The sequence below is a fragment of the Mesoplodon bidens genome, assembly GCF_964165515.1.
Source record: "Mesoplodon bidens genome assembly, chromosome: 3".
NCBI lineage: Eukaryota > Metazoa > Chordata > Mammalia > Artiodactyla > Ziphiidae > Mesoplodon > Mesoplodon bidens.
The window spans coordinates 94319234-94345962 of NC_138178.1; the positions used below are offsets into that span (position 1 = coordinate 94319234).

The window sequence follows — 26729 nt, forward strand, 5'->3', positions numbered from 1 at the left end:
GCACATGATGTACACATGGCGTCTTCCTTCAGTGAAACTTTCCCAAATTAATCTTTCCTATTGTTCCTTCAGGTGGTCACTTCTAATTTCCTTATGATCTGTTCCTCCTCCTCATTCCAGTCACTGTAATCAACTCCTGGTGTTAGTGGGAACCACTGTCTGAAACAAGGGAAGGGTGCATTTTAGGAGCCAGGGGATCATGCGAATTTTTTTTTTTTTTTTTTTGCGGTACGCGGGCCTCTCACTGTTGTGGCCTCTCCCGTTGCGGAGCACAGGCTCCAGACGCGCAGGCTCAGCGGCCATGGCTCACAGGCCCAGCCGCTCCGCGGCATGTGGGATCCTCCCGGACCGAGGCACGAACCCACGTCCCCTGCATCGGCAGGCGGACTCTCAACCACTGCGCCACCAGGGAAGACCGATCATGCGAATTTATTAAGCTAAATGATGAAGTTGCTTCATGAAGCTGTTGATTCCAGAGGGATGAAAACCTCAGACATGGGCTCTAAGCCCAGCTTGTCCAGATTTGAGCCTAGTTCCACCATATACCATCTGGGTGACCCCAGGCACCCTGTCTCTGGTCCTCAGTTTTCTTAACTGTCAAATTGGGAATAACAGTACCTACTTTGTAGGTTCTGATGAGGATTGAAGGAAATAAAACCTTAGCCAGCACCTGGCATGTGTGAGCACTCAATACATGTTGCTCCATATTATTTTTACTCCAAATTTTTCACTTTCCTTTCTATCCAGGGTATTACCATGGTCTATGGTGATATGGTGATTTATAATAAGTACATATTTGGGTTTTGTTATATCATTTTTAATAAGCAGGTAATCTAGTAGTAAACTGTGTTCCTGAGTTCTGTGATCCACTCTAGCAAATTAATCTAACCCAAAGAGAGGGTCATAGGAACCTGTGATCTACAGCCATTCGGTTGGAAGGACAGGTAACACCTGGACTTGCAATCGGCATCTGAAGTGGGGGCAGTCTTGTGGGACTGATCTGTGGGATCTGATCCTATCTCCAGGCAGATAGTGCCAGGCTTGAGTTAAATTGTAGGACACCCAGCTGGTGTTGCAGAATTGCTTGCGGTGTGGAAAACCCCCAGGTCTGGTGTCAGAAATGAAGTAGTGCTGGTAGGGGATTGAGAGTGGAGGAGATGCACAGAAGAGCGTGTTTTCCTTTGCCTGACTTCTCAGTCTGACACAGCTCAGAAGAACTGAGTGGGTCAGGAAAGCGACCAGGGTATTTTTTTTTTTTAGTATTAAACATTTTATTCAATTTCTTTTTTTAATATTTATTTATTTATTTTTGGCTGCATTGGGTCTTAGTCTCAGCACGCGGGGTCTTTCGTTGCGGCATGTGGGCTTCTCTCTAGTTGTGGCTTGAGTGCTCAGTAGTTGCTGCATGTGGGCTCAGTTGCCCGGCAGCATGTGGGATCTGAGTTCCCGGACCAGGGATCAAACTCACATCCCCTGCATTGGCAGGCAGATTCTTAACCACTAGACCACCAGGGAAGTCCCCCAGGGTAAGTATTTTTGATTCAGTAGTGGAAGCCTCCAGCTCTCTCACCCTCCATTCTTACCATACAATTCACAGATTGTACCAGCAAATAGGATGTTAAATGAGAGTTTTTAAAAGGCAGAATAGGTGATAGTATGCCCCAAGCACACTATTTTTTAAATTGAAGTATAGTTAAGTTGCAATATTGTATTAGTTTCAGGCATACAACAGTGATTCAGTTTTATTTATGTATATATATATATCAGATTATTTTCCATTATAGGTTATTACAAGATACTGAATATAGTTCCTTGTGCTATACAGTAAATCCTTGTTGGTTACCTATTTTATGTATAGTAGTTTGTATCTTTTAATCTCATACTCCTAATTTCTCTTCTTTCCCCTTAGGTAACCATAAGTTTATTTTCTATGTCTGTGAGTCTGTTTCTGTTTTGTATATAGATTCATTTATATTATTTTTTATATTCCACATATAAGTGATATCATATAATATGTCTTTCTCTATCTGACTTACTTAGTATGATAATCTCTAGGTGCATCCATGTTGCTGCAAATGGCAATATTTCATTCTCTTTATGGCTATTATGCCATTGTATTATATATATGTATATATCTCACATCTTCTTAAACCAGTTGTCTGTTGATGAGCACTTGGATTGTTTCCATGTCTTAGCTATTATAAATAGAGCTGCTATGAACATTGGAGTGCATGTATCGTTTTGAATTACAGTTTTCGTTTTTTCCGGATATATGCCCAGGAGTGGGATTGCTGGATCATATGGTAGCTCTATTTTTAGTTTTTTAAGGAACTTCCATACTGCTTTCCATAGTGGTTGCACCAATTTACATTGCCACCCACAGTGTAGGAGGGTTTCCTTTGCTCCACACCCTCTCCAGCATTTATTTGTAGACTTTTTGATGATGGCCATTCTGACCAGTGTGAGGTGATACCTCATTGTGGTTTTGATTTGCATTTCTCTAATAATTAGTGATGTTGAGCATCTTTTCATGTGCTTGTTGGCCATCTGTATATCTTCTTTAGAAAAATGTCTATTTAGGTCTTCTGCCCATTTATTGTTTGGGTGGTTTGGTTTCTTGATATCGTGTTATATGAGCTGTTTGTATATTTTGGATATTAACCCTTTGTCCGTTGCACTGTTTGCAAATATTTCTTCCCATTCCATAGGTTGTCTTTTTGTTTTGTTGATGGTTTCCTTTGCTGTGCAAAAGCTTTTTATAATTTTTTTTTTGTTTTTTTTTTTTGGCTGTGTTGGGTCTTCGGTGCTGTGCGCAGGCTTTCCCTAGTTGCGGTGAGCAGGGGCTACTCTTCCTTGCAGTGCATGGGCTTCTCATTGTGGTGGCTTCTCTTGTTGCAGAGCACGGGCTCTAGGCTCATGGGCTTCAGTAGTTGTGGCATGCAGGCTTCAGTAGTTGTGGTTCACGGGCTCTAGAGTGCAGGCTCAGTAGTTGTGGAGCACGGGCTTAGTTGCTCTGCGGCATGTGGGATCTTCCCAGACCAGGGATTGAACCCGTGTCCCCTGCACTGGCAGGCAGATTCTTAACCACTACGCCACCAGGGAAGTCCCTGCAAAAGCTTTTAAGTTTGATTAGGTCCCATTTGTTTATGTTTGCTTTTATTTCTTTTGCCTTTGGAGACTTGATCTAAGAAAATATTGCTATCATTTATGTCTGAGAATGTTTTGCCTATGTTCTCTTCTAGTTTTATGATGCCATGTTTTATATTTAGGTCTTTAAACCATTTTGAGTTTATTTTTGTATATGATGTGAAGGAGTATTCTAATTTCATTGATTTTTAAAAAAAATATTTATTTATTTGGCTGCATCAGGTCTTAATTGTGGGATCTTCATTGCGGCACATGGGCTTCTCTCTAGTCATGGCACGCAGGCTCCAGAGCACACGGGCTCAGTAGTTGTGGCATGTGGGCTCTCTAGTTGTGGTGCATGGGCTCTAGAGTATGCAGGCTTAGTTGCTCCGTGGCATGTGGGATCTTAGTTCCCCAACCAGAGATTGAACCTGCATCCCCTGCATTGGAAGATGGATACTTAACCACTGGACCACCAGGGAAGTCCCTAATTTCATTGATTTATATGTAGTTGTCCAGCCTTCCCAACACCACTCACTGAAGAGACTGTCTTTTCTCCAGTGTATATTCTTGCCTCCTTTGTCATACATTAATTGACCATAGGTGTGTGGGTTTATTTCTGGGCCTTCTTTTCTGTTCCACTGATCTACATGTTTGTTTTTGTGCCAATACCACGCTGTTTTGATTACCGTAGCTTTGTAATATTGTTTGAAGTCTGGGAGGGTTATGCCTCCAGCTTTGTTCTTTTTCCTCAGGATTGCTTTGGCAATTCTGGGTCTTTTGTGATTCCATATAAATTTCAGTATTATTTGTTCTAGTTCTGTGAAAAATGTTATTTTGATAGGGACTGCATTAAATCTGTAGATTGCTTTGGGTAGTATGGCCATTTTAACAATATTAATTCTTCCAATCCAAGAGCACAGGATATCTTTCCATTTCTTTGAATCATCTTCAATTTCCTTTATCAGTGTTTTATAGTTTTCAGCATATAGGTCTTTCACCTCCTTAGTTAAGTTGATTCCTAGGTATTTTTTTAAGTACCTTATTATTATTATTATTATTATTTTTTGGCTGTGTTGGGTCTTCGTTGTTGTGCACAGGCTTTCTCTAGTTGCAGCGAGCGGGGGCTACTCTTCGTCGCGGTGCGTGGACTTCTCACTGCAATGGCTTCTCTTGTTGCGGAACATAGGCTCTAGGTGCGTGGGCTTCAGTAGTTGTGGCACACGGGCTTAGTTGTTCCGTGGCATGTGGGATCTTCCCAGAACCTGTATCCCCTGCATTGGCAGGCGGATTCTTAACCGCTGCACCACCAGGGAAGTCCAATTCCTAGGTATTTTTTTGACACAATTTTAAAGAGGATTTTTTTTAACCTTCCCTTTCTGATATTTCATTGTTAGTGTAAAGAAATCCAAGCACACTATTAATAGAATAGTTGCTTGAGCAAAGAGAGGGATTTTCTTTGTATGCTTGGGGGGCTGCTAAAATAAACAAATAAATAAAACAATCCCCATCTATGAGGGACTATATCTCCGGCAAACCACTGAGGTCCTTGGCCCATGTGCAAAAGGGACATAGGTCTCACCAGTTCTCTGGCAAAAGTATGGGAAGGAGTAGCTGAATGCCTTGATACAGTCCACCTCAGAAGAGGGAGAGAAGAGAAGACAACTGCTCTGCTGGTTATACCAATTGAATCCAGAGCCAAGGTGGGGAAGACTACTTGGTCCCCTGCCCACAAAAGCAGGGACTGTAAGGGTTCACTCATGTGCTGGCAGAGGGGTGCATGGGATAGTGGGAAAATCTGGCTCCTTGCCCATTTCTAGTTGCCGAGGAGGGAAGAGGACACAGCTGACCTCAGGCCTGGTCCTGGAAGGCGAGGGACCAGGGTTCCAACAGAGCATTGGGATGGTGGGGCCCCTCTCCCAATTCCAGGGAGAAAGAAAGGTGTAGTCTGTGGGGGCAGGAAGTGGCTGGCTCAGGGCTGAGAACTGCAGTGGGGAGCACTTCAGTGGAGTGACAGGGCTGCACAGAGGGGAGACCCATGGAGTCAAAGTCGAACATCAGACCCCACAGAAATGCTGGAGTGTGGTAGGACCTGGCTTTATAAGAGAACCTAGAAAAACAGCCCATGTGGAGAAGTATGACTGCACAAAATGGGCCTGACTGTGGAGGCAGACTCTGAGAGCCAAGGAGGTAAAGCCCCTTAAATGACAGCAGCTAGGACACCATCCCCAGGGGCCCACTGCAAATGGGCAGATACCAGAACTTTTTGGATCTCTTTTATCAGAGAGTTAGAAGAGGACGCCCTGAGTGAAGGGAGTCACTGGTGGAGGTGAAACTGAACAGTCCAGGCATAGTAGGACGGGCCTGGCCCAGACATCTGCCCCTGTGGGAAAGGGAAAACAATCCTCTGACAGGTGCAGTGGCACACACCTGTCTGCCTACCCCCAGGGCCTTCTTTGCCTCCAACCTGAGTCAGGAGGAGGGATCACTGGAGATAGACAGCTGGCCATGCCTGGCAGGGCTTTGGCTCTGCCCTGCAGGGGGTGCCATGACACAGGACAGCCTTGGGCCCAGAGCCGACCTGTTGCTAAATCCAGACTCCTGAGATGCTAGTTACCCTGTGTCTGACCGTAGCCACAGCTGGCTTTTTTTGGACCCTGCATCATGGCCTGAGAGGGTCTTTGGGGATGAAGGGAACGTGCTGAGCCCACTAGGGCCAAAAGCCACTTGTGGCGGATCTCCAAGGGGATGGGGACTCTTGAGGACTTGGGGTCCTTCTGTCACTTCCCACAGCCTGGGTCTCCCTTCCACTATCCCCACATCAGAGGAGGTTGACCTAGACTAGTGGTGCTCCTTAAAGACAGGGACACAAAGAGAAGAAATGGTGGAGGCAAGCCGGCATCTCAGCTGCCTTCTTGGTCCTAGGGCTACTGCTGGGACTATCCAGCCAGACTCCAGGCTCCTCTCCAGCCCACCCCCATTCTGTGAGCTGGATTGTGAAAGCTCCCGAAAGTTGTTTGCTGGCATAAATTTAAGGATTAAACAACCTGTGTGTGTGGGGGGGGACTCGTTGCTCACAAATAGTTTTTCATACACTAACTCATTTCAACCTCATAGTAACGTGCAAGAAGTATTATGATCCTCTGAGAGGTTAAAGATAATTAACTAGACGGCCAGCTTCCTTGGGCAGAGACCATGTTTCATCGCCGATGCCTGACATATAAAAGGTGTTCAATCAGTGCGGAAGGAATGGAAGAAATGGATGGACTTGTCCCAGGTCACCTGGCAATGAGAGGTGGTGCTAAAAGGGAGCTTCAGCCTCCCACCTCAAACCCGGTTCCCTTCCATTCAAGGTGCGGGCTGGGATGGGAGGGCGCAGAGGACCGCGGGGTGGGGAGGGCGCTGGCTGCACCGACAGCTCAGAGTTTGGTAATGGGCCGCTTCTCTGGACACCCTCTAACATATTTAAGGGAAAGCATCGCTCTGAGCTTTCTCCAGTTTACTCCCTCTGCTTAGGGGCCCGGGGGCCGGAGAGAGCTCTGCGCGACAAAGACTATCACTGAACTCGCGTCCGGCTGCTCCCTCTCCGGATCGTCCCGGTGGCCCCCAGGGCCAAGAAGGGCTGACCCCGTGCCTTGCGGGGTGACGGCGGTCCCGGTCCGGGAGCAGCCCCGCGGCCGCGCAGCGCCCCCTGGTGCTGGGCAATGGGGCCCGGGCGGTCCCGCCCGCAGGCCCGCCAGCTACGCCGGCTTCCCGCGGCAGCGGCCCGGCGCGGGATCCCAGGCCGTGGGTGGGATTCGGGGTTGCAGGAGGCGGAGCCGAGCGGGCGCGGAGTCTCCGAGAAACTCGCGGCCTTCGGTGGCTTCCCGGCCCGGGAAGTGAGCCGGGGTCGGGAGGCCGCAAACAGGAAGTCGGGCTGTAACAAAGAGCCCGGGGTGGAGGTGCGGGGCGCGGGGAGCCGCGGGACCTCCGGGGCGCCCGGGGCGACGGCAGGTGGAGGGCTGACCCGGGCCAGCGCGTCTCACTTGCCTCTTCCGCTGCCGCTGGGGGTTCCAGGCCCGCCGGGATCCGGCCGTGCTGTGCGCCCTGGGCGCGAGGGAGGGCGCGGCCGCCTCGGACCTCCCAGGCGCATCCCCTCCCCGGGAAGGGACACTCACAGTTCCCTGAGTGAATCACTTCCATCCCTTCCCGGAATGCGGCGGGCCACGTGGGGTGGAGGGCTGGGTCGCCAAACTGCGGACCCGCGGGGAGAGGCGGGGAAAGCGGCAGGGAGGGGAGAGCTCTGTGGGTCCCCGTGAGAGGTGGAGCGTCCGCGCGACCTGAGTTTAGTGACCTAGTGGCCTTATCTAGCCCGGGATGGGGGGAGGTAGGAACCACTGTCCTTCTTTTTCTATCCCCTGACCAGTCTGGCCCTGAGGCAGGAGAGGGACCCCTAGCTGAGCCAGCAGCATAAAGGCATTCTTCACAGCTTCTCCCTGCCTCACGCCCCACAGTGATATCCAGGTGGTTACCAGCCAGTGGGCTCTGGAAAAGCAGCTGTCCTCAGAGCTGGCGGTCACCGTGGGGTCAGACTTGTCCTTTAGACAGGGCACTGCTTCCAGGCTAAGGAACTGCTATGCTCTGAATTCTCTTATGAAATACCAGTGCAGATTAAATATGGGTATTTGCTAAGCCAGGGAGAGCACTTCACAGTGAGTCTAGAGCTATCATCTGGCCTTGTTTCTGCCAAGCCTAGGACCTCTCCTGTACACCTGCACACTCCATCAGGAAAGTCTTGGGTACCTTACCTATGAGAAGGGGCTGGACCCTCAGGGAGTGACCTGGAAATCCTGGAGAGAGAAGCGCTTCCACTGTGGCCTGTTCACACCCCAAGTGCCTGGCCCAGCTTTTGCCATGTCACTAGAGGTGGAACCTGGCACAAGCTACAGGTTGGAGCTGCCCAGACCAAGTCCATGAAGGGATCCCCTCTTTTCCCAGAAAGCTGGCGCGGTATCAGAGCCGGTGAGTGGGTTTAGCCAGCCAGCTCCCCTCCAGGGCTCTCTTCTCTGAGGAGCTGGCAGCCTGTGCAGCCCAGCACAGCCTGGTGGTGTGGACGTGCAGACCCGCGGGTGTCCTACCTGTCCCCCACATGGGAGCCTCGTCATCTCGCCTTCGTGTCCCAGCCCAGTTTCCCCCGCCCCCCAGGGCCCGGGAGCTGCTTTCCTGTTTCATTTTGGGCAGGAAGAGTGAGGTCGTGTTGTTCTTCCCCCTGCTGCCGGCTCAGGCTGTGGGAACGGTTCCCTGAATGCTTTCCTGTTTGATACCCTGTGTGTGCAGTGAGGGGAACAGGGAGCAATGGGTGAGGCGTGGAACGTGTGCACTTGGGTGAGTGTGGATGAGCCTAGGTCTCTTGCTCCCTTGTCTCTGGCATAAGCACCCAGATTAGGGGCGGGCATGCTCTATGTGTCAGGGAGAGAGGAAAAGGGAGGCAAGTAGCGCTGCATATACTTGGACTCCACTGGGGGCATCTGCTGGGTCTATTTTGCTTTACTGGATGGGCTGAGAGCTGGGAGCATCTGCTCAGCTTTTTGTCGATGGCTCATTTTTTCATCACTTGCTCTCCATGGGGTATTTTTGTGGCTGTAGAGAGAAGACTGTGGCACCCTAGGGACCATCTTACGCCTTAGAGGAAGCTAGCCATGAAGTAGAGACTGGAAACTCTCTCAGTAGTGCCTCAGCCAGAGAAACCCGGGCTCAGGGAAGCCTCCCTCTTCTTCCTCCTCCCCTCTCTACAGTCTTCAATCAACTCTAGCAGCTCCGGGCAGACCAGGCGCCCAGAGCCAGCTCTCTTGCCCAGCTGCAAGGAGGACAGACCCGAGGCAGATCCCCCTGGCACAAAGACCAGTGCCCTGCCGGGGCTTAAAAATGAGCAGGGTGCCAGTCCATCTAAAACCCTGCAATAGCAGGAGGAAGAGGCCAGATGTCATCATGGTCAGAGACCCCGCTCTCTGACAAGAGAATCCTTTTGAAAAGAGGAAAACGGGCAGGTTTGTCTCCTTCCCCCAAATTCCTGTATCCCCCAGGCTGACTAGGGTGTCCGTAAGCTTTTTCAGGCTTGAAGAGAGAAAAGGGGGATAGATTCAGGTCAGGGGGCATAACCGCCAAGGAATGGTGGGAGCATGAGGGGGAAGGGGGGCTGCAGCCAACCTCAAGACATAAGACAGAGGAGGCTGGCCCAGGCTGGGGACTAAATGGGTGAGGCCAGGTTCCCCAAGAACTAGAAGAGGACAAGGGCCTAGAGCACAGCAGGCCAAGTCCAAGTGCTCCCAGGTGCCAGGGGTGTGGGGGGCAGCCGGCAGCAATATGAAAAGGGGAGTCAGAAGGATTCCCACTCTGCCATCACAAAGACAGGACCCAAGAAGTACTAAACTCCTGTACACATCTGTTCCATATTATAAATACACATTATATACAAAATAATGTTATAAAATGTAGAAAGGTCAGTGCTTCTGATTCTTAAATTATCGAAATACTAGACTCCAAAATAAACTACAAAAAAAAAAAACAAACAAAATAAAAACTCATATTATTGATTTCTGAAGATCGGCTTCAAGGGTAGTCTGGGGGCAGTAGTGGGTGTGGGCGGAGCCCAGGCTCGAGGCCTTAGGAATGGGCTTGAGGAAGGAAAGGTCCTAGGTGGAGACAGCACCCAATTTCTCCCTCACTGGAATTTCCATCGTCACTGCCCTGAGCTCCCCAGTTAGGCCTGTTGCCTCTGGCTGGGAAGAGGGGCAGGCCCTCCACCTGTCTGCTCACAGGAGCCCAAGGCACCCAGGGCCAGAGGCTATGGAAGCCAGGTAAGGCTTACCAGTATCCTTCCCCAGAGAGCCTGGGCCAGGGAGAGGCAGGGATGGTGTTAGGAGCGAGGCCCACGTGCAGCGGCTGGAGGCACGGGCAGAAAATGCTTCTCCCGCTCCTCTCAGGGCGCTCACCTCACCTGCAGGGACACTCCTGCCAAGAGCTGCACCAGATGGTTTCCTGGCCCACAGACGGCCCTGCCCTTACTGGCCTCCTCTCTCCTCTCTGATTTGGACCCAGCTGTCGCCATGGAGCCTGGGCCAAGGCACTTTTGGAAACACAGATGCCAGTGGAGGCCACAGCAGCTCCAGGCCCCACGGGGCCACTGCCACTCTCTCTGGAAAATAGGCCAGAGCCCCAAAGGAGCCCTCTGAAGGCCACTGCTGGCAGGGCGGGTCCAAGTGGCACCTCTCCTCTCCTCTGTTCCCCTGGCTGGCGTGGCTGCCAATCTGATGCCAGACAGACACCCAAAGATGTGGAAGGGTACTGCATCTCTTGGCAAGTTCACAGTCTGTCCAGTTCATGCCATTCCCTCTTCCTCCTGAGAGCAGCACGTTGCATATTAAAAATGTCCCATCCAGGATGCAATGTAAACAATGCAGAAGGAAGGTCCAGCTGCTGGGGCAAAGCTGGGATGTCCTGGGGAGGCTCCTGCCTTATACCTGGGGAGCATGTGGAGAGCAGAAAAGTGGGTTACCCTGGGGTACAAGCACTCCCTCCATGGCTGCCCTGGGCCTCCCTGAGAGAAGCCAGTGAGGCAGGTGGGGTGAAGAGGAGGTGGGAAAGCCCTCCCGGTCTTCTGCCCCCAACACATACACATGCCTGGAAGACTGTGCTCATGAGGTGGGCCAGTGAAGGAAGCCAGTGAGCAGGGGCAGGAGGGGCACAAGGCAACCACCCTCACCCACCAGCAGCTGGGAAGCAGCGCCTGGGAGCTGGCTGGGTGCCATGGCCGCCCAGCCCAGCACTAACACAGCAGGAAGAGACCGGGCTGGCTCACCACCACGGCTCCTGTTTCACACCCTCTGTGGCAACGAGGCCAGCAGGGATCCGAGAGCCACTGAACCCAGCCTGCCAAGGAGGGGTTCCGACCCACCCTTCAGGAGCAGCCCCTAAGGTCAAGAGTAACCGGACCACTTTCTCATCCCCTAAAGGCAGGAGGGAACATGCTAGAAGGGAAGGAGAGCCTAGCACTCACCTCTGTGGCAATGACACATTCGTTCCTCTCTTCTGATATCAAACACACAGACTGGTACATGGAGTCCCTGGGGGAGCATATCGCTGATATCCGACACTCTGGCTTTTCACTGAGGGAACACAAGACAGGCTGGTGAGGGAGAGATGAAGAGAGGGCTGGAGGGAGGTGGGGCGCTAACCTGGACCCTGGAGAGCCAAAGGGAACTGGCAGAGGTGACTCTGGGAGAAGACACGGGGACTGGGGATGCCCAGTGCTAGCCTGGCAGACAGTTAGCTACAGGCCTTAAGAGAGCCACAGGACCCCAACCTTCCCAGAGGGTCTAAGGCCTGGAAAAGGCCAGTTTGCCACTGGAGGCAAGCCATGCCGTGGGAAGATGGGGGTCACAAGTGACACAGTGTGGACACTTGACATTTGTGAATGAATGAACGAGTGAATGGGAAGGAGGGACAAAGGGAGCCTGGCAGAAATCTTGTCGGAGCATCCTCCTGTCAGCAGCAAGAGCCCCTGTTTGCTTAACAGCAGTCAAGGGCCTGGTGCTAGCCTCCCACCTGTCCTGGGGGAGCCCAGGCAGTACCGTGAGGGGGTCCCTGGTGAGCCCTGGGCCTCTGGGTGCTGCTCACCTGTGTATCCGCAGTGGCGCCTTCTCCCCTAAGCTCTTGTCACTGTGGGGATACTTCCCGGGCAGGATCCCCCGCCCCAGGGGTCCTGGGGCCAGATTATAGTCCAATGTGTGGTTCTGTTGTTTGCCACAGTTGGACTTGTCCAGGCCACAGTCCACTTCCAGCTCCTTCTTCTGGTTTGTGTTCTTGAGCTGGGCGGCGGGGATCAGGTTGTCCTTCTGGAAGTCCGACAGGTTGTTCATGGCCTCCCTGCTGCCATCGTCGGGCCGCCTGAGCCGCAGCTGCCGCACTGCCACTGCCACCATGCACAGTAGCACCAGCAGCACCACCAGTCCCACGCCCAGGGAGACGGCCACCCAGGGGAAGCTGGGGGGCATGCTCATGGGGAACTCGCAGTGGCTGCCCACAAAGCCGTAGGGGCAGTTGCAGACGAAGTTGTCCGGGGGGAGGCTGGCGTAGCAGGTGGCCCCATTGAAGCAGGGTCCCGAGGCACAAGCGTCGGTGGGCATCCGCACCTCGCAGCGCCGGCCAGAGAAGCCAGCAGGGCAGGTGCACGCGAACCCGTTCTCCAGGTTGCGGCAAGTGCCGCCGTGGACACAAGGGCTGCGGGCACAGTCGCTGATGTGGATTTCACAGTGGGCACCTGTGAATCCAGGACGGCAGCGGCACATGCGGTTTGGACCTCGGTTCAGGCACTGGCCCCCTGTGGGTACACGTGGGCCACAAGTCAGCCACCTCCTTGGACCCCACCCCACGCCCCCACCACCGGTGCAGAGGGTGCCCCATCCCGGGAACCGAGGTCGTCCAGGAACTCGGCCAGCATTCACAGATCCCAGTACAAAGAGCTCTGCACAAAGAGTCAGGAGACCTGCAGTTGAAGGTGAGCCTGGTCCTCTATGCCTCAGTGGGCTCATGTATAAGAACTACCAGCACCTTACAGAGCTTTACAGTAGAATCGAACAGGTATGCTTGGGTTTGAATCTCAGCTGTCTCTCTCTAGCTGGGGATTTGGCACCCGTTGCTTTATTTCTAAGCCTCATTTCCTCATTTGTTAAACTGGAGTAGAATGCTGTCTCCTCTATAGGAGATCTCTGAAGGTTAGGTAAGGTGATACATGAAGGCAGGAGCACAAGCCTGGTGTACAGTAAATGCTCAGATAGATCTATTATTGTTTAATCTTCACAACATGAAAGACAGAGGACGGGTTCTATATTTTCCCATTCAGTGATGAAGAAACTGGCTCCAGGGAGTTAACTAAGTGATTAGCCGGAGAGCAGATTCCATCTCAGCCCTTCCAATCCCTCTGCCACTCCTAAGGCTTCTCTCCTGCACGGTGCTGTCTGCCTGCCTCACAGAGGGTCACCAGAAGACCAAGGAGACAAAGATAACCAACATGCTTGGTGCCCCCCAAAATGCTGAACATTCCAGACGCCTTATGCTGTGCCGGGCTCACTGTAGCCGTGGGGCGAGGTGAGGCCTCCAGGAGCAGGGCCCTCACCATGCTAGCCTCTTTCAAGGAGGGACACGAGGCCTCCAAGGTCCCTCTCTCTAGCCCAGGACTTCCTGGGGAGGGTCAGAGGCCACCCCAGCCAGGTCAGGACATGGGAATAGGAATGGAAGCCAGGCAGGGTGCATACTGCTCCATCTCCAAAGGCCTGCACCCACTGCTAACCTGCTCCTCTTCCAAAGCCACCCAGGTGATCAAGCAAGCTCTTCACCATCCAGAGCAGATGGGGGTCCGTCTCAGCCTGCCCAGAGTGACAGACAAGGCCTCTCTCCTCTCTTGACCCTCCCTCACCAGAAAGTTCTCTTGGCCCCAGGGCCAGTCCACCAGGTTAGCAAGGCAACAGGACGCACCATTGGCACACGGATTGCTGGTACACCTGTCCACTTTCTTCTCGCAGTTGGAGCCAGTGAAGTTGGGGGGACATTCACAGGCATAGCTGGTCCCCTGGTTGCGCTCCCGACAGGAGCCCCCATTGAAGCAGGGAGAGTCAGCACAACTCAAGGTGCTGTGTTCGCAGTGCAGGCCATAGTAGCCCGGGGGACACAGGCAGCGGTAGCTGTCCTCCTGGTCCTGGAAAGAGAGCAGAAAGGGGCCAAAGTCAGACCCTTGGGGGCAGGGATTCCTGGCGGGGGGCTAGGCCCCACCTGCCCACAATGCCTGCCCACGGGTGCACATCCACTGGCCGCCTGGGGTGGGGATGCCTGGGCACCGCCTGGCCAGAACTCTGCCTTCCTGCGTTGGCCTAGGCCTCACCTTACAGCTGCCTCCATTGCGACAGGGGTTGCTGTCACACTCGCTGAGCTCCAGCTCACAGTCCACGCCAGTGTAGCCTGGGCGACAGGTGCAGGTATAGCTCCGCTGCCCACTGTTGGAGCACGTCGCCCCATTCTTGCACGGGGAATGATGGGTGCAGTAGTTGAGATCTGCGGAGACAGGAACCGACTGGCTGAGCAGAGCCAAAGAGTGGTCTCAACCTCCAGGCTCCTTGAAGTGCAAGTTCACTGTCCATGTTTGGCCCAGAGGCTTCAACTCAAAGTCTTCTGGGCCCAAATACCCTTCCTCTTTCCCCAGTGAAATCGGGTATATTGAAGCACCTAGAACCACATCTGAGGAGTACAATCAATCAAAGTTGAAAAAACACAGTTGGACACAGTTAACTGCCCAAAGGTAAGCTCACAAGCACTGCAGCCAGGGGAGAATAAAGGTAAAGAAGAGGAGGCACAGCAAGACCACATGTTGAGGAGGAAGTCAGAAAAGGCTTCGTGGAGGAGGGGCAGCTGAGGTAAGCCTGGAAAGGGGCTACAATTTTAACAGGTGGAAAGAGTAGAGGGGAGGCGAGAGCCAGGATAAGTGGTTGCTAGGCGTTTTTTAAAGGGAAATGCGTTACGAGGGTATTTTGAAATATAAGTATTTGTTTTCTTATTTGGGAAGGACAGGGAGGGAAAACCAGACAGAGCAAATACAGGGACTGTAAGGGCTCTGTTTGAATAAGATGAGTATATGACTGTGTCACCTGGGAGCAAATGTGGTGAGAGGAAAGAGAGAGGGCAGGAACCAGGTGTGTGTGTGTGTGTGTGTGTGTGTGTGTTTGGGGGGATTGCAGTGGGGAGAAAGTGACACACACACACACATACGAAGAATACAGGGGCTGAATTCCAAGCCCCTTGTTGCCAGCAAGTCAGGGCCCAGGCAAGTCCTTTCTATCCTGGCAAGCGTCCTGCCCACCCTACCCAGGCCTGTGCTGGTGTCTCCATGGCAGCAGCCACCCCATTTGACCCTGAAAATGGGAGGCACGTGCTGCAGCTGGCTCTGAGGATGAAGGAAAAAAAGGCCCCCTCCCCCATCATTGGGGCTGGCAGACCCCAGTGCAGCCAGAAGAGTGACCAGCCCCCTGAACACCAGGAAGACTGTGGGCTTGGGCAGCTGCCTGGCAAGTGCTACTGGGGGAAACAAGGGAGGCTGTTTCTGCCCCACCGAGAAGGCGGTTAGATGTCACTCCGCCCAGAGGCCCAGCTCACCCACAGCCTCAGGGCAGCCAATGGGCACACCCCACCAGACAGCTGTTTAGGGGAGAGCTGCTCAAACAGCCCTGGTAGGTAAGCAAACACTTAGGGGGTTAATAGGTAACTACAAGGTAGAAAGAGGAACTGAGCCCGGCATCCCTCTCTCTGGACTTGCTCGAATTTATGAGTGCAACCTTCAGGCTGCCAACCTGTCACCCTCCTGGCTTCTCCAGCCACCCTTCCTCCCCAGCACCTAAGGAAGAAGGACCCACCATCTCGTTCTAAGCCAGTTGTTAAGATCCTTACAATCCCAAGCTCCTTGAAGGATAATGGGAAAGCCGACTCAGCAGTCATCGAGTAGGAAGGGTCCAGGTGACAACTCTGGTTCCCATGCCCTGCCCAGCTCTCCGTCCCCTCTCTTTGCCCTGACTCACCTTGGTCACAGAATAGGCCTCCCCACCCCTCATCACAAGTGCATTGCCAGGGGGTGCTGCAGGTGCCATGGCGACAGCCGTTGTGGGGTATGCATTCATTGCACAGGCGGCCCTGCCAGCCTGGGCGGCAGCTGTAGAACAAAAGAGAAGCTGAGGGTGAGGTGAGGGCCTGGACAGGGGACGGCTCCCCCCGTCACCGCTTCCTGTCCACTACTCACATGCACTCTGCTGGCTTGCTGCAGTAGCCATTCTGTTCATGACAGCCCGAAAGACAGACAGCTGAGGGGAGAAAGTGGCCCTGGGTGAGGGTGGGATGACAACGACTCTGAAGTCCCACTCTCCCTCTCCTGGCCCTGGGGGTGCCCCCCCAGCTCTCCTGGGCTCACTTCCCACTCCTGGCTTCCCAGAGGAGCCATTGATGTCTTAAAGAGAAATGATGGCACAGGGAAGGAGAATCCAGGCTGGATGGAATGCAATTATGGGGTCTTTGTGGGCTTTAGCACCATGGGGAGGAGCACTAAGAAGAGGGAGGGCAGAGTCCAAGCCCATCCTAAGCATCCCCAGCTGTTACTGAGGCCCAGTTAGTGGACAGCCCAGACCTGCTCTCCAAGGGAGGCAGGCTGCTGCCGAATAGATGCCACTGTGTTTGTTCCGGGGACCCCCCTCCAAGCAGGTGGGAGCTTGGCTGCTTACGCTGTTCGCAGTACTCCCCAGTCCAGCCGGGCAGGCAGGACAGGCTGCCATCTGGCTGGCACACGTAGTGGCCGAAGTGGTCATTGCGCTTCTTGCATAGCCGTGAGCAGCTGTCCCCATAGTAGTTGTCACTGCAGATGACCCGGTAAGAGTAGCGCAGCCTTGTGAGAGGGCTGGTCTGCTCATCCGGTAACCAGTTCTGGCCCACAGCTAGGGAGCCCTGGATGGTGATCTTGCTGATGAGCGCGTCTGGTGGCAAGGCCTCTGAAGGGGCAGAGGGCCAGGTCAAGGAAGGGCAGCCAGTCCCCAAGGGTGCCAGCAACTGCTGGATCAAACCAGTTGTCCAGATGACCCCACCTGCCAGCAAACGCAGGCCAGAGGAACCCAAGTGTCCCACTGCTTAGCTGCTCTGTGTGTGCATGTGTAGAGGGCCTGATACCATTCAAAAAGGGGACAATAGAAGGATGTTAAGATATCCCAATGTTCTGGAGGCAGATAGGCAGGGGAAAGAGGAAAAGAGGTCAAAATGGGGTGGGGGGGGAGAAAAAAGAAAAAGAAAAGCTCTCCAGGCCTTTGAGGACCCTGGGAGCAAGGGGTCCTCTGGTGCCCATTCAGGGGTTCTGCCCTCAGAGATGGGTAATGCTTTTCTTTTTCCTTTGCAAAGTGAGAATTGTTGTGCTGCTGAAATATCCTTTTCCTCTGTGTCAGAACAACATCCCAAAGCCATTATTCCCTTTCCAAAGGAGCGGAATTCGAGAAAGGTGTAAAATACAGGAAGGGGCCCGTCAGCGGCGCTGGCAGCTTCGGCCTTTCTCACCGCCGTGCTCCCCGCGTTCCCACGCCAAAAATAACCCGCAGGAAACGCAATTGTGCTCAGAGTCCAGGCAGCGGGCGGAATCCGAGCGTCCAGCGCGGGGCGCAGCTCCCGGCCTAGCTAAGCGTCCTGCCCCCCACGCCCCCACCCCGCACTTCCCCCGCCTATTACAGATTAACTCTTTCGGCGCTGCGCCGTGTCGCCCCCCTGTGGCCGCGGAGCGAGCTACTCACCTGGCCGCAGGTCGTCTCCTGGCGCGTGCCAAGCTTCAATGATGAGTGAGAAGGTACCCTGGGAACGGAAAGGAGGGGGCGGGGAAAGACAGAGAGAGCGAGATGAACAGGGGATGGTGGGGGTGCCTTTCGGCAGCCGGTTTAATTAATCTAATTGCAGGATACAGTTACTGCGCCCGGGTCTATGTAACGGGTCTGCACTCAGCGTCGCGCGCGAGCTAGGAAGGCGAGAGAACCCCGGGTAGGAGGAGAGTTGAGGGATGAGGGAATGTACACGGGAGTCTTTCTGAGATGGAGCACGCGCCGGGGTTGTAGGTGATGAAAATCGTATCCCTAGCGCTGGGAGAAGATGGAGCGTAGAACTGGGAAGAGAGAGACTGGTGAGAGCCTACAGGAGGGTGAGGTCCCAGGAAAGAGTCGGAAAGAAGGATCAGAAGAGAGTGCCCCCCCTTTTTTTGGAGGGGAGCGAGGCAATCTAGGGAGAAGGCTTTGGTCCCAGGGAAACCCCTTCTCTCGGCTTCCGTGACCTCCCAGGGCGCCCAGGCTGTGCTCACCGGCCAGGTGAAATTGAAGGGCAGTTGGAGAGGGTTGCGTCCCCCGCCGCTACTGTCGTCGCCGACGGCGAAGGAGTTGGTGCCCAGCACAGGCGTGGAGACGCTGCCGAAGGTACAGGGCCCGGGAGAGAAGACCGCCTGGAAGTGCTTAAGGCAGACACGGAAGAAGGTCCGGCAGCCGGGTTCGCACGGCCGCCCGCTGGCGAGTACGCCGCGCTCGTTGGCAAACTCCTGCAGCTGCAGCTGGAAGACTCCCGAGCCGGCCGCACGCTATTGCACAGGGACCGAGGGAAGGAAGAAGGAGAGCGGTCAGCTCGGTGGACGCCAGGGGCTCAGGCCCAAGGCACGGTGGGAGGGGGCGGAGGGGGCGCGGGAAGTTACCTCCTGCCAAAGTGCCACCAGCAGCAGTAGCGCCCAGCCAGAGGCGCTACGGGTTGCGGCTGCCATTCCCTGGGGCGTCGCGCTCTCCACCCGCCGGTCGTGAACCTTTCCCGCGCGTCCAACCGCCGGAGGGGTCCCTGAAAAGCCAGGCTCCGCTCGGGTTTTTCCTCCCGCCTCTCCTTCTGGCTAGCTCCGCTCCAACTGCCGCGGTAGGTAATCCAGGTGAGGGCGGCTGGGTGGCGGCCGCGCGGAGGACGTGTCCTCGGACTAATCCTGAGGCTGTAAGCAGGCTAGTGTCCGGGTACACTGCACTGAGGCGGCTTGAGCTGCAGCTCTTGGCCTCGCGTTCCCAGCCTGCGCTCAGCGCCGCTACTGAAACCTGCTCTCGGGAGCTTTCCTTATATATATTGGCTCTTCTCTTCACCCGCCTGTCACTCAGACTCGTGGTCACTCTCCCCTCCCCTCGGGCCTCTTGCTGTTACAGCCCCAGCGCCGCCCGGAGGGGGCCTCCGCCCCCGCCTCCCCCCCTCCCAGCCAGCCAGTCAGGCACAGGTCCCCGCCCCTCTGTGCCGCTCTCAGCCCCTGGGTCCCCCAGCTCAGCGCGTGCCGAGGTGACCAGTTCTCCGCAATCGCGTGGATACAGGCCGAGACCCCGGCTGTGGGAGGCCAGGGGGAGGGCCAGGGGGAATGGGGCGGGAGGTGAGCGAGTGGTTCCCGGATGGTCGTGGGGGCGGAGACACGGGGGAGTCCCCGTCGGCGGTGTGACCACGGCCGGAGTTAGTTACCTGAAGCCCTCGAGAAGGTAAAAAGAGCTTAAGCTCAGAAAGCGAAACCAGTGCTAAAGGACTCCGGTCTCTTTCACCTTCCCGGAACTTCGGGAGCCCTGGCGTCGTCGGCCCCCAACCTGTGAGCGTCCACCCCCCCCGACCCCGCCGCGCGCAGCAGGGAAGCCAGAGGACGCATTAACCTCTCTGTGGCCACTCCGTGCTAGGCGAGGGGCCAAGCATCTAAGACTCGGGGGCTCGGCCCCTCCACCTGGTGGGCATCTCCCTCCCCAGTTATGGGGGGCGTGTCCAGCGCGTGCCTCCTCCCTTCTGCCTCCCGCCTGGGCTCAGCGCGTGCCAGTCCCCAGACGCGCGGTACCCGTGCTGGGGGTAGGAGGGCGTGGTCCCCGAGGTAGAAGAAGGGGGGCGCGTCCTCAGCTGTATGGTAATAAGGGTCTGGCCCCGCCTTCAGCGCCTCTCCTCACCTGGGTTTACCCTCAGCTCCAGAGCCCACCTTCTCCACCCCGCAACAGCCTCAAGCCTCGGCCCGCGTCCTGTCGCTCCGTTGGGACAGGGAGGAACTCTCCTGACTGCAGATTTGGCTCGAGCCACCAGAGAGGCCAGGGGCTGAGGCCGGGCAGACCCGGGTCCTCTCCTCATAGGACAAAATGTAGGGTGGAACTGGAAGCGCGCGGACTCGTATGGGTTTCAGGCGGCTTCACCCGTCTCGCCTTCTCGGCTCCCCCGGGTGGCCCCACTTCTCCGAGCGGCGGCAGTGCAGCTGCTTTCCCGGAACCGGCGTGATCCCCGGAGGCTTTAGACCGGGGAGGGCCGGCTTCTCTCAGTGTCGGGGGTGCAGAGGAGCAGTCTCTCTCCGCGACGCTGAGGGCGGCGGGGGCCTTGTGGCTTCAGCTGTCAGCCCGCCCGCACAGCGATGGCTGTCGTCGGGCGATAAGATCGGCGCTGGGGGGAGCAGGGACGCGGCGCGGGCCCGGGGGAGTCTTGCGGGGGGCGGGGGGCACGGCGCGGAGCCCAACAGCTGCCTAGGCCGAGCATGGTCTGATTTTTTTTTTTTTTTTAACTTGGTGGTGGTGAAGGATTGAGGGAGAAGCAAGAGAAACAAGAGGTTGGGAGCGTGGGTTGGGGGAGGGGTGAGGTGAGGAGACGGGCTCCGGGGTCCCCCACGCACGGCCACCCCTCCCAGCCACCATCTGGCGCGAACGGGTTGGCGTGGGGAACCGAGGTGGGGCGGGGGCCGGCAGATGGGCCCAGGCTGCGCTCCAGAGTTAATGTAGGTTATGGACAGGCGGAGTCCCCAGGCCCGAGGGAGGAGGAGCCCAGGACTTGCCTCCCAGCGATCCTGACCAGTGGGTTCAATGCCCATCCTCTACGGATCCCTTAGTCCTGCCTAGGGTGCCAAAGAGTGCCCCCTCGCTTTCCTCTGAGCTGGCATCCAGCCCTACCTAGCTCTGTCCGCTTCCACCCCCAAATCCTGGCCTGCGAGTTCATAAAAAACTCGCTCCTTTTCTGGATCTGGCTCTTGCCTGACCCTCAAGGGAGACATCCAGTCCCACAGGAGACATCTCGCTCAATATTGGTAGATCTGGAACACTCTCTATCCCTCACACACATCCGGACTGATGTGCCCAAAAGCACTTTGCAAACAGTCAAGGACCAAACACAAGTATCATCATTACCCTCAGAGTCAAGAATTCGTGAAAGGGATCCCAGAGATAGAAATCCTCTGACCTGTAGGGGGAAAGGGTTAAATTCTCTTCACCATCAAAAGGCATTCATGAAGCACCTTATTTGCTACGCGGTGCTGTCCCAGAAGTTCATTTACTCCCCTAGGATTCTAGGACGCCGCCCTTGGCCCTGACTACCCACTAGCGCTCCAACCTGCTGGGGTCCAGCTTTGCCCATATTTGCTGAGCAGGAGAGGGTCGCTTTGCAGGCAGGGAATAGAAATGCGAAGGCTCCACAACTGGGGCTCCTCCACTTTTCTCCCACTCGTGACTTGTGGAAGGAAAGACCCAACACGTGTCCTGGAGGCCCCCAGGAACATGAGACTGTGAGGCTATCAGAGGCCGCAAATCACAGTGGGGTTGGACCCACGTGGACGTCTGACGACCCTGCGCCTCCGCAGACACTCGGCCACGCCCTGGAGAGGGGGCATGATTGCAAGGTCCCACCAACCTGGGCTTCCCCGGACTGACTGTGGGTCCTCTGATGGTCCACAGATCCTCATCCCCACGAGCACCCGCAACACTGCCCAGCGTCTGGAGCCACAGGGTCGAGGCCTGGCTTCAGGCAGGCCCACAGCCTCCGCCCCAGGGGCCTTCGGCTTCGGCCGTCCTCTCCTTTTGGCCGCTGCATACAGCCCCCCAGCAGGCAGAACCCGCACCTGGGGCCCGGAGGCGCAAAGGTTGTCTCGCAGCCTTGCACCCAAGCTGACCCCTGGTGATTAGGGTGCGACTCGGGCCGAGCAGAGCCTCGGGGCCCCTCCCCCACTTGGTAGCCTACGCGCCCTCCCCAGGGCACATCTTCCCGGCCTCCAGTGCTATTTTGCACCCCGACCCCCGGGACAGCGTTCTCCGCGGGACGAGCTGCACCCAGGTAGGAGCGCGATAGGGGCCGGGCTACAGCGCCCGCCGGGCAGGCCAGGGGAGGGGGAGCTAGCCAGGCTAGGGCGGGGCGCTTAAGCCTTGAGGGGCGCCGCTGCGGTCGCTGCGGGGAAGGGGCCACGTGCAGGGAGCGGCGGCCAGGGAGCTGCACAGAAGGCGGGGAGATTTGCAAACTGTTGCTGCCACATGGCTGCTCCATTCGATCCATTCACATTGAAATGAGGCCGGCGCGTGCCTCATCTGCCGCAGGGCGCTGCCACGCGTCAGCCCGGCCCGCCGCATGCCAACTGGGGCAGTGGGGCTGGCAGGGCCTGGCAGCCGTGGGGGCGCAGCCCGGGCCCTGAGGCCAGGCGAGGGCGGGCGGGGGAGGGGGGCGGCGCGCAGCGAGCTACTCTAGCCGCTCGGGCTCCGCAGCTTCGCGGACCTTGGCCCTGCAGTTGGGAGCGAGCCGACGTGAAAGGACCAGGGACCGACGGGTTTCGGAGGGGGGCCAGGATCGATGCCGTCGCTCCCCGCAGATGCGCCCCAGCAGCGCTACTCTCCATCTGCCGCTGCTCGCACCTGCCGGTCAATAAATCGATTTTACAATTTAATGCAGCAGCTTCCCGCCCGCCTGGGACAGATGCCGCCGCAGAACCACCTCCGCCCTCCCCCCTCCCCTCGAGGGGCGCCAGCGGTTAGGGCCGGGATTCCCGCTCGGCAGGCGGCGCCCCGCCGGGCCGCGTTCACCTCTCTCTGGAGTCCTTACCAGGAACTGCCTGCTCTGGGTCTTTCCCGCGGGACAGAGTGGGTTCCCCATAGGACAGGCCTGAGGCGGGTGGAGGAGAGAGGAAGATGATGACTTGGTGGTGGCCTTGAAGACTCATTTGGGGGCTTCACAGGGGGAACAGAATGCAGTGGCTGATGATAAGATGTGAGAGCCCCTGTGAGAAGGAGGAAGGGGTAGCACCTGGGGGGGGCATGGGCGCTGATAGCCGCTGAGTTCAGAAGAATCTCCGCGAGGCAGCCCAGGAGGGTTGAGATGGAATGGAGCCTCTCCCCACCCTCTGCTTGAGTCGAGTGAATAAGCATGACATAAACCTGGCTCTTGGCACTTCCCAACCCTGGGGTCTTGGACTTGTAATTTAACTATAGCTCTACACCTCAGTTTTCTCATATGTGCAATGGGGATAATAATGATAGCCACCTGGGAGGGTGACTGATTATGCATTTGCAAATGAGTTCCAGGAGGAAAGAAAGGAAAAAGGAGAGCTGAAGGCAAACAGTTATAAAGGATGAGGCAAAGGAGCAGAGGGTGGAAACAAAGAGAGGAAAGCTAGGTGGGGCATGGAAAGGAGATGGACACTGGAAAACCTCCACTGTTAAAGGCCCTGTGAAGGGCCTTTTGTGGGAAGAGGCTGTGACACGGTTCTCAACTGGAAGGAGAAGACTGGAGCTTTGAGAATGGGTTTGGATAAGAGGTGGTTTGGAAGAACCAATTGTCCATGGCCAGATGACCCTCCAGCCAGGGCCAAATGTAGGTCTCAAGCTGGCACCCTTCCTCCTTCACGGTGATGTTTCAGAGCAGAGGCATGTAGGAGGAGAAGTCAACTTCTGAACTGCCCCGGTCATTGAGGCTCCTGGCAGCTCAGGGGTCTCAGCCTTCCCCACGTCACCAAGAGGGCACACAGACTGGGCTGGGCTGTCCACTGGCTTATGGTTCATGACTGATGACCCAAATGTCCCAAGGAAAGGATGTCCAAGTGGGTGAGACCATTAAACATGAGTCAGAGTGTCTGCTCTGCCTTCTCATGAGATCAGGAGAGCTTCCCACCTTCTCTCTGCCAGGCTTCCAGGAGCCTGAGGGCCTAGGCTAGCCCCATACTCTGTCTCCTTTACCTTCTCAGAAGGCCGGGGCAGATGGTGCCTGAGGCTGAGGCAGCTGCTGTGGACTGAGCCCTCTCCTTCTCAGTGAGAACAGCTTTGGCCTGAAGAGACCAAGGGTCCAAGAGAGAAGCAGCTGAGGGCCCCTGACCTGAGAAGCCTCTTTTAACTGTGTAGGAAGGAAGTGCTCCGTAGGCCTCCTGTGTGCTGGTTAGAAGGAAAGAAGGCGAGAGTGGAGGGGCAGGGTAGAGACCTGCTGGCTGTAAGCAAGGGCCTTCATTGGTGGTGACCCGGCAGCCTCCCCAGCTTCATTTGCCAAACCCAGGGGAAACCTGGAAAGCTAGGGCCAGGAGCCACGCAGCGGGTATTTCCAGCCACAGAGGAGTCCGGGGTTTAGGGCAGCCTCCACGGCAACTTTCCCAGAGCCCCTGGCTTCCCCTTCCCTAGCTCCTTCCTGTCCCCACCCTAGCAAGTGAGGAGGGAGGCCCAGGGGAAGGGAGAGAAGGCTCAGGGAGGCCTCTGTGCGGAGACCCTCAGGCTGCAGGCCTTGCCCAGCCTGCCCTTGCCTCCTGCCCCAGTCTCTCAGGACAGAGGGGACTCTGAGAGGGCTTACAGGGCTAGAGAACAGAGGGCACAGGGCAAAGGCATTGCTGAGAGTGATGGGGCCAAAAGAGAACCTTCTGCCAGCCATACTGAAGGACAGGGTGTGGTGGGGGAGCGGAGCCTGAGTTGAAAGTAAAGGTTCAGGCACCCCCTCAGTCCTCCATCTTGGACTGGTTTCTCTACCCCAAGGATTTTCTTCCTTCTCATCCACTCATCCTCTGCCCTGACTGTGTTAGCCTCCACTGTCCTCTGTTCTTGTCCCCTCCCCAGCATACAGCTCACCTGTCCCTGAAACCTCTCTTCTCTGTAAACTCTGACAGGTGGGAAGCTCTCTCCAGCCCCACCTGCCTGCTCAGCCTTCACTCCCCTCTTCTGGCTCTGGCCTCCCTTTAGCATCCAGGCCCAGCACTGCACCTGACCCCTCCGTGTCTCCGGGTCCTTGGCGTGCACTTCACCTTCCTCCGCTGAACAGCTCATCTCCTGGAAGAAACTCTGACCTGTCCTCATTTCTCCACACAACCTCTGATCTCTGATCCCAGCTGCCACCCAGGACTTGAAGCAAGTAAGAGATAGTGGATGGGGTCACACTTACTCCCTCTCTGCAGCCCCAGAACCTGGGAGTGGGGATTACTCAGATGGGCCATGGTCCCCTGCAGCCTCCCTGGGAGGAAGGGTCAGGGCAGAACCAGGAAGTGCTGTGCTTCAATACTCTCATGCACAGAGAAAGAAACCGGGGACACGTGCCAGCTCTGTGAATAGCTGCCTGAGCAGGCAGGTTACTGTTCCCTGAGGAAGGCTGAGGAGGAATCTGACTGCCATGGTCAAGTAGGTGATGGGTCTTAAGCAGAGAATGGTGACCGGCTGTCTCCTTCTCCCACCACAGTCAGAATGAGAGGAAATGGGCTTCAGTTGTGGCAGGAAGGATTTAGGTTAGACATATGGGAGAACTTCCTGTGACAGTGTCTACACTATGTATTTCAGTTGTTAATCCAAGTTGAACTCTCCCCTGGAGTTGATGAGAATTGCATGTTGATGCTTGCTAATGAGTAACTTGCCTTGCCTGTGATTAGCCAAGACCTCCAACCCAGAGGATTCTCCTTAGGTCTAGACCATCCCCAAGGAAGAAATCCAGAGAGGCCTGAGAGGCACCAGGACCAGGGCCTCCTCTCAGCCCCGAGGGGTTTTTGGGCAGTGTTAGGCCACTGTGAGTCCATGTCACTTTGCCTCTCCTGCCCCCAGCCCTCTGGTTGCTGCTCTCAGAACAAGCCCTGCGGAGCTGTCCAGCCACGCTAACTTTGCAGCAAAGGGACAGGCTTAATTTAAGGTCTGGGAGCTCACAGAGAATTTCCAGAGCAAAAATGAATACTCAGGGTTTCCAACACCAGGGGCTTCAGCAACAGCCTCAGCTGTCTCTGTAAGTTTAGAAACAGACAGGCTTCAACCCGGTTTTATGCCCATTCACCCCCCTCTCATGAGTGCTATTCGGGCATCATGAACATTCCCATTGCTGGAGTCATTCTGCCACTGAGATCCCTGTGTTGCCCTGTGGCCGTGGCCAACTCCCCCGTCTCTTGCTTCCCCTCCTCTCCTAAGAGGCTTGATCCCTTACCCCCGTTACCAGAACCCTTCTCCAGGTAAGAAGGAAGCTGGGGAGACCTGGGGTGAGTCTATCAAACTGCCATCAGAAGAAGAGAATGCAGTCAAAAGATGCATTCCATTTGGGGCATGGCTCTGTGCACCCCCATAGTTAGTTTTCCTGGGTCAGGGCCTGTGTGTGTGGCCACATGCGTACCCAGAGTTTGGTCCATTAGTCAACCAGTTGTGAATGAGGTCGACCATGTGCCTAGCACTGGGCTAAGGTCAGTGAGGCCAAAAGGAACATCCGATTCAGCTCCTAATGGGACATGGGGGTAAAATCGAGGGTCATGAAAAGGAATGTGATGATTTGCAGAACCGGGGTTCAGAGAGGGATGGGGGAGGCTTTGTGGGGAGTGAGGGGAAGGCACTGGACCTGGAAGAAAGAGCAGAACTTAGAAAAAGAGAAGAGAGGGCATTCCTGCCAGGCGGGATGGAGAGAGGAAAAGGATCAGAGTGGAAATGAAGTAGGTATAGCTGGAGCAGACTTTGCGTGTGCAGAGTTGGACGTGAGGTTAGACAGGTAGGGTATGGAGATCCATCAGACAGATGAATTCGGACTTGATTGATGGGCTTTAGGGAACCTGTGGGTTCTTGAGCCAAGGAGGGTGTTCAGCCACCATCTGGCAGTGGGGTGCAGGGTGGTCTGGAGCAGGGAGGTACAGAGGAAAGGCCAGAGGCAACTAGGAGCCTTCTGCATCTGTGGCTGGTGGCCAGGTATACACCGAAGCCTGGGTCCTGCCCTTGAGATGGCTGGGCCCCTGAGAATGCCAGACCCCTGAGGACCTGTTGGGACAGGCCCCACATTTTCCTTGCCAGGAGCCACTCTCTTCTTCCACC

At 55.7% G+C, this 26729-nt stretch overlaps 1 protein-coding gene across 1 annotated transcript; it reads right to left on the minus strand.

Moving 5' to 3' along the window:
• Window positions 1–9535: 9535 nt before the first annotated feature.
• DLL4 (delta like canonical Notch ligand 4) lies at window positions 9536–18768 on the minus strand. Its single transcript, XM_081227107.1, has 11 exons — window positions 18401–18768; window positions 18020–18289; window positions 17466–17523; window positions 16419–16682; window positions 15944–16004; window positions 15726–15856; window positions 14042–14211; window positions 13639–13858; window positions 11782–12484; window positions 11162–11270; window positions 9536–10625 (listed from the first exon to the last, which is right to left on the minus strand). The coding sequence occupies exons 1-11, from the start codon at window positions 18464–18466 to the stop codon at window positions 10620–10622; spliced, it is 2058 nt and encodes a 685-aa protein (XP_081083233.1). The 5' UTR covers window positions 18467–18768; the 3' UTR covers window positions 9536–10619.
• Window positions 18769–26729: the final 7961 nt, after the last annotated feature.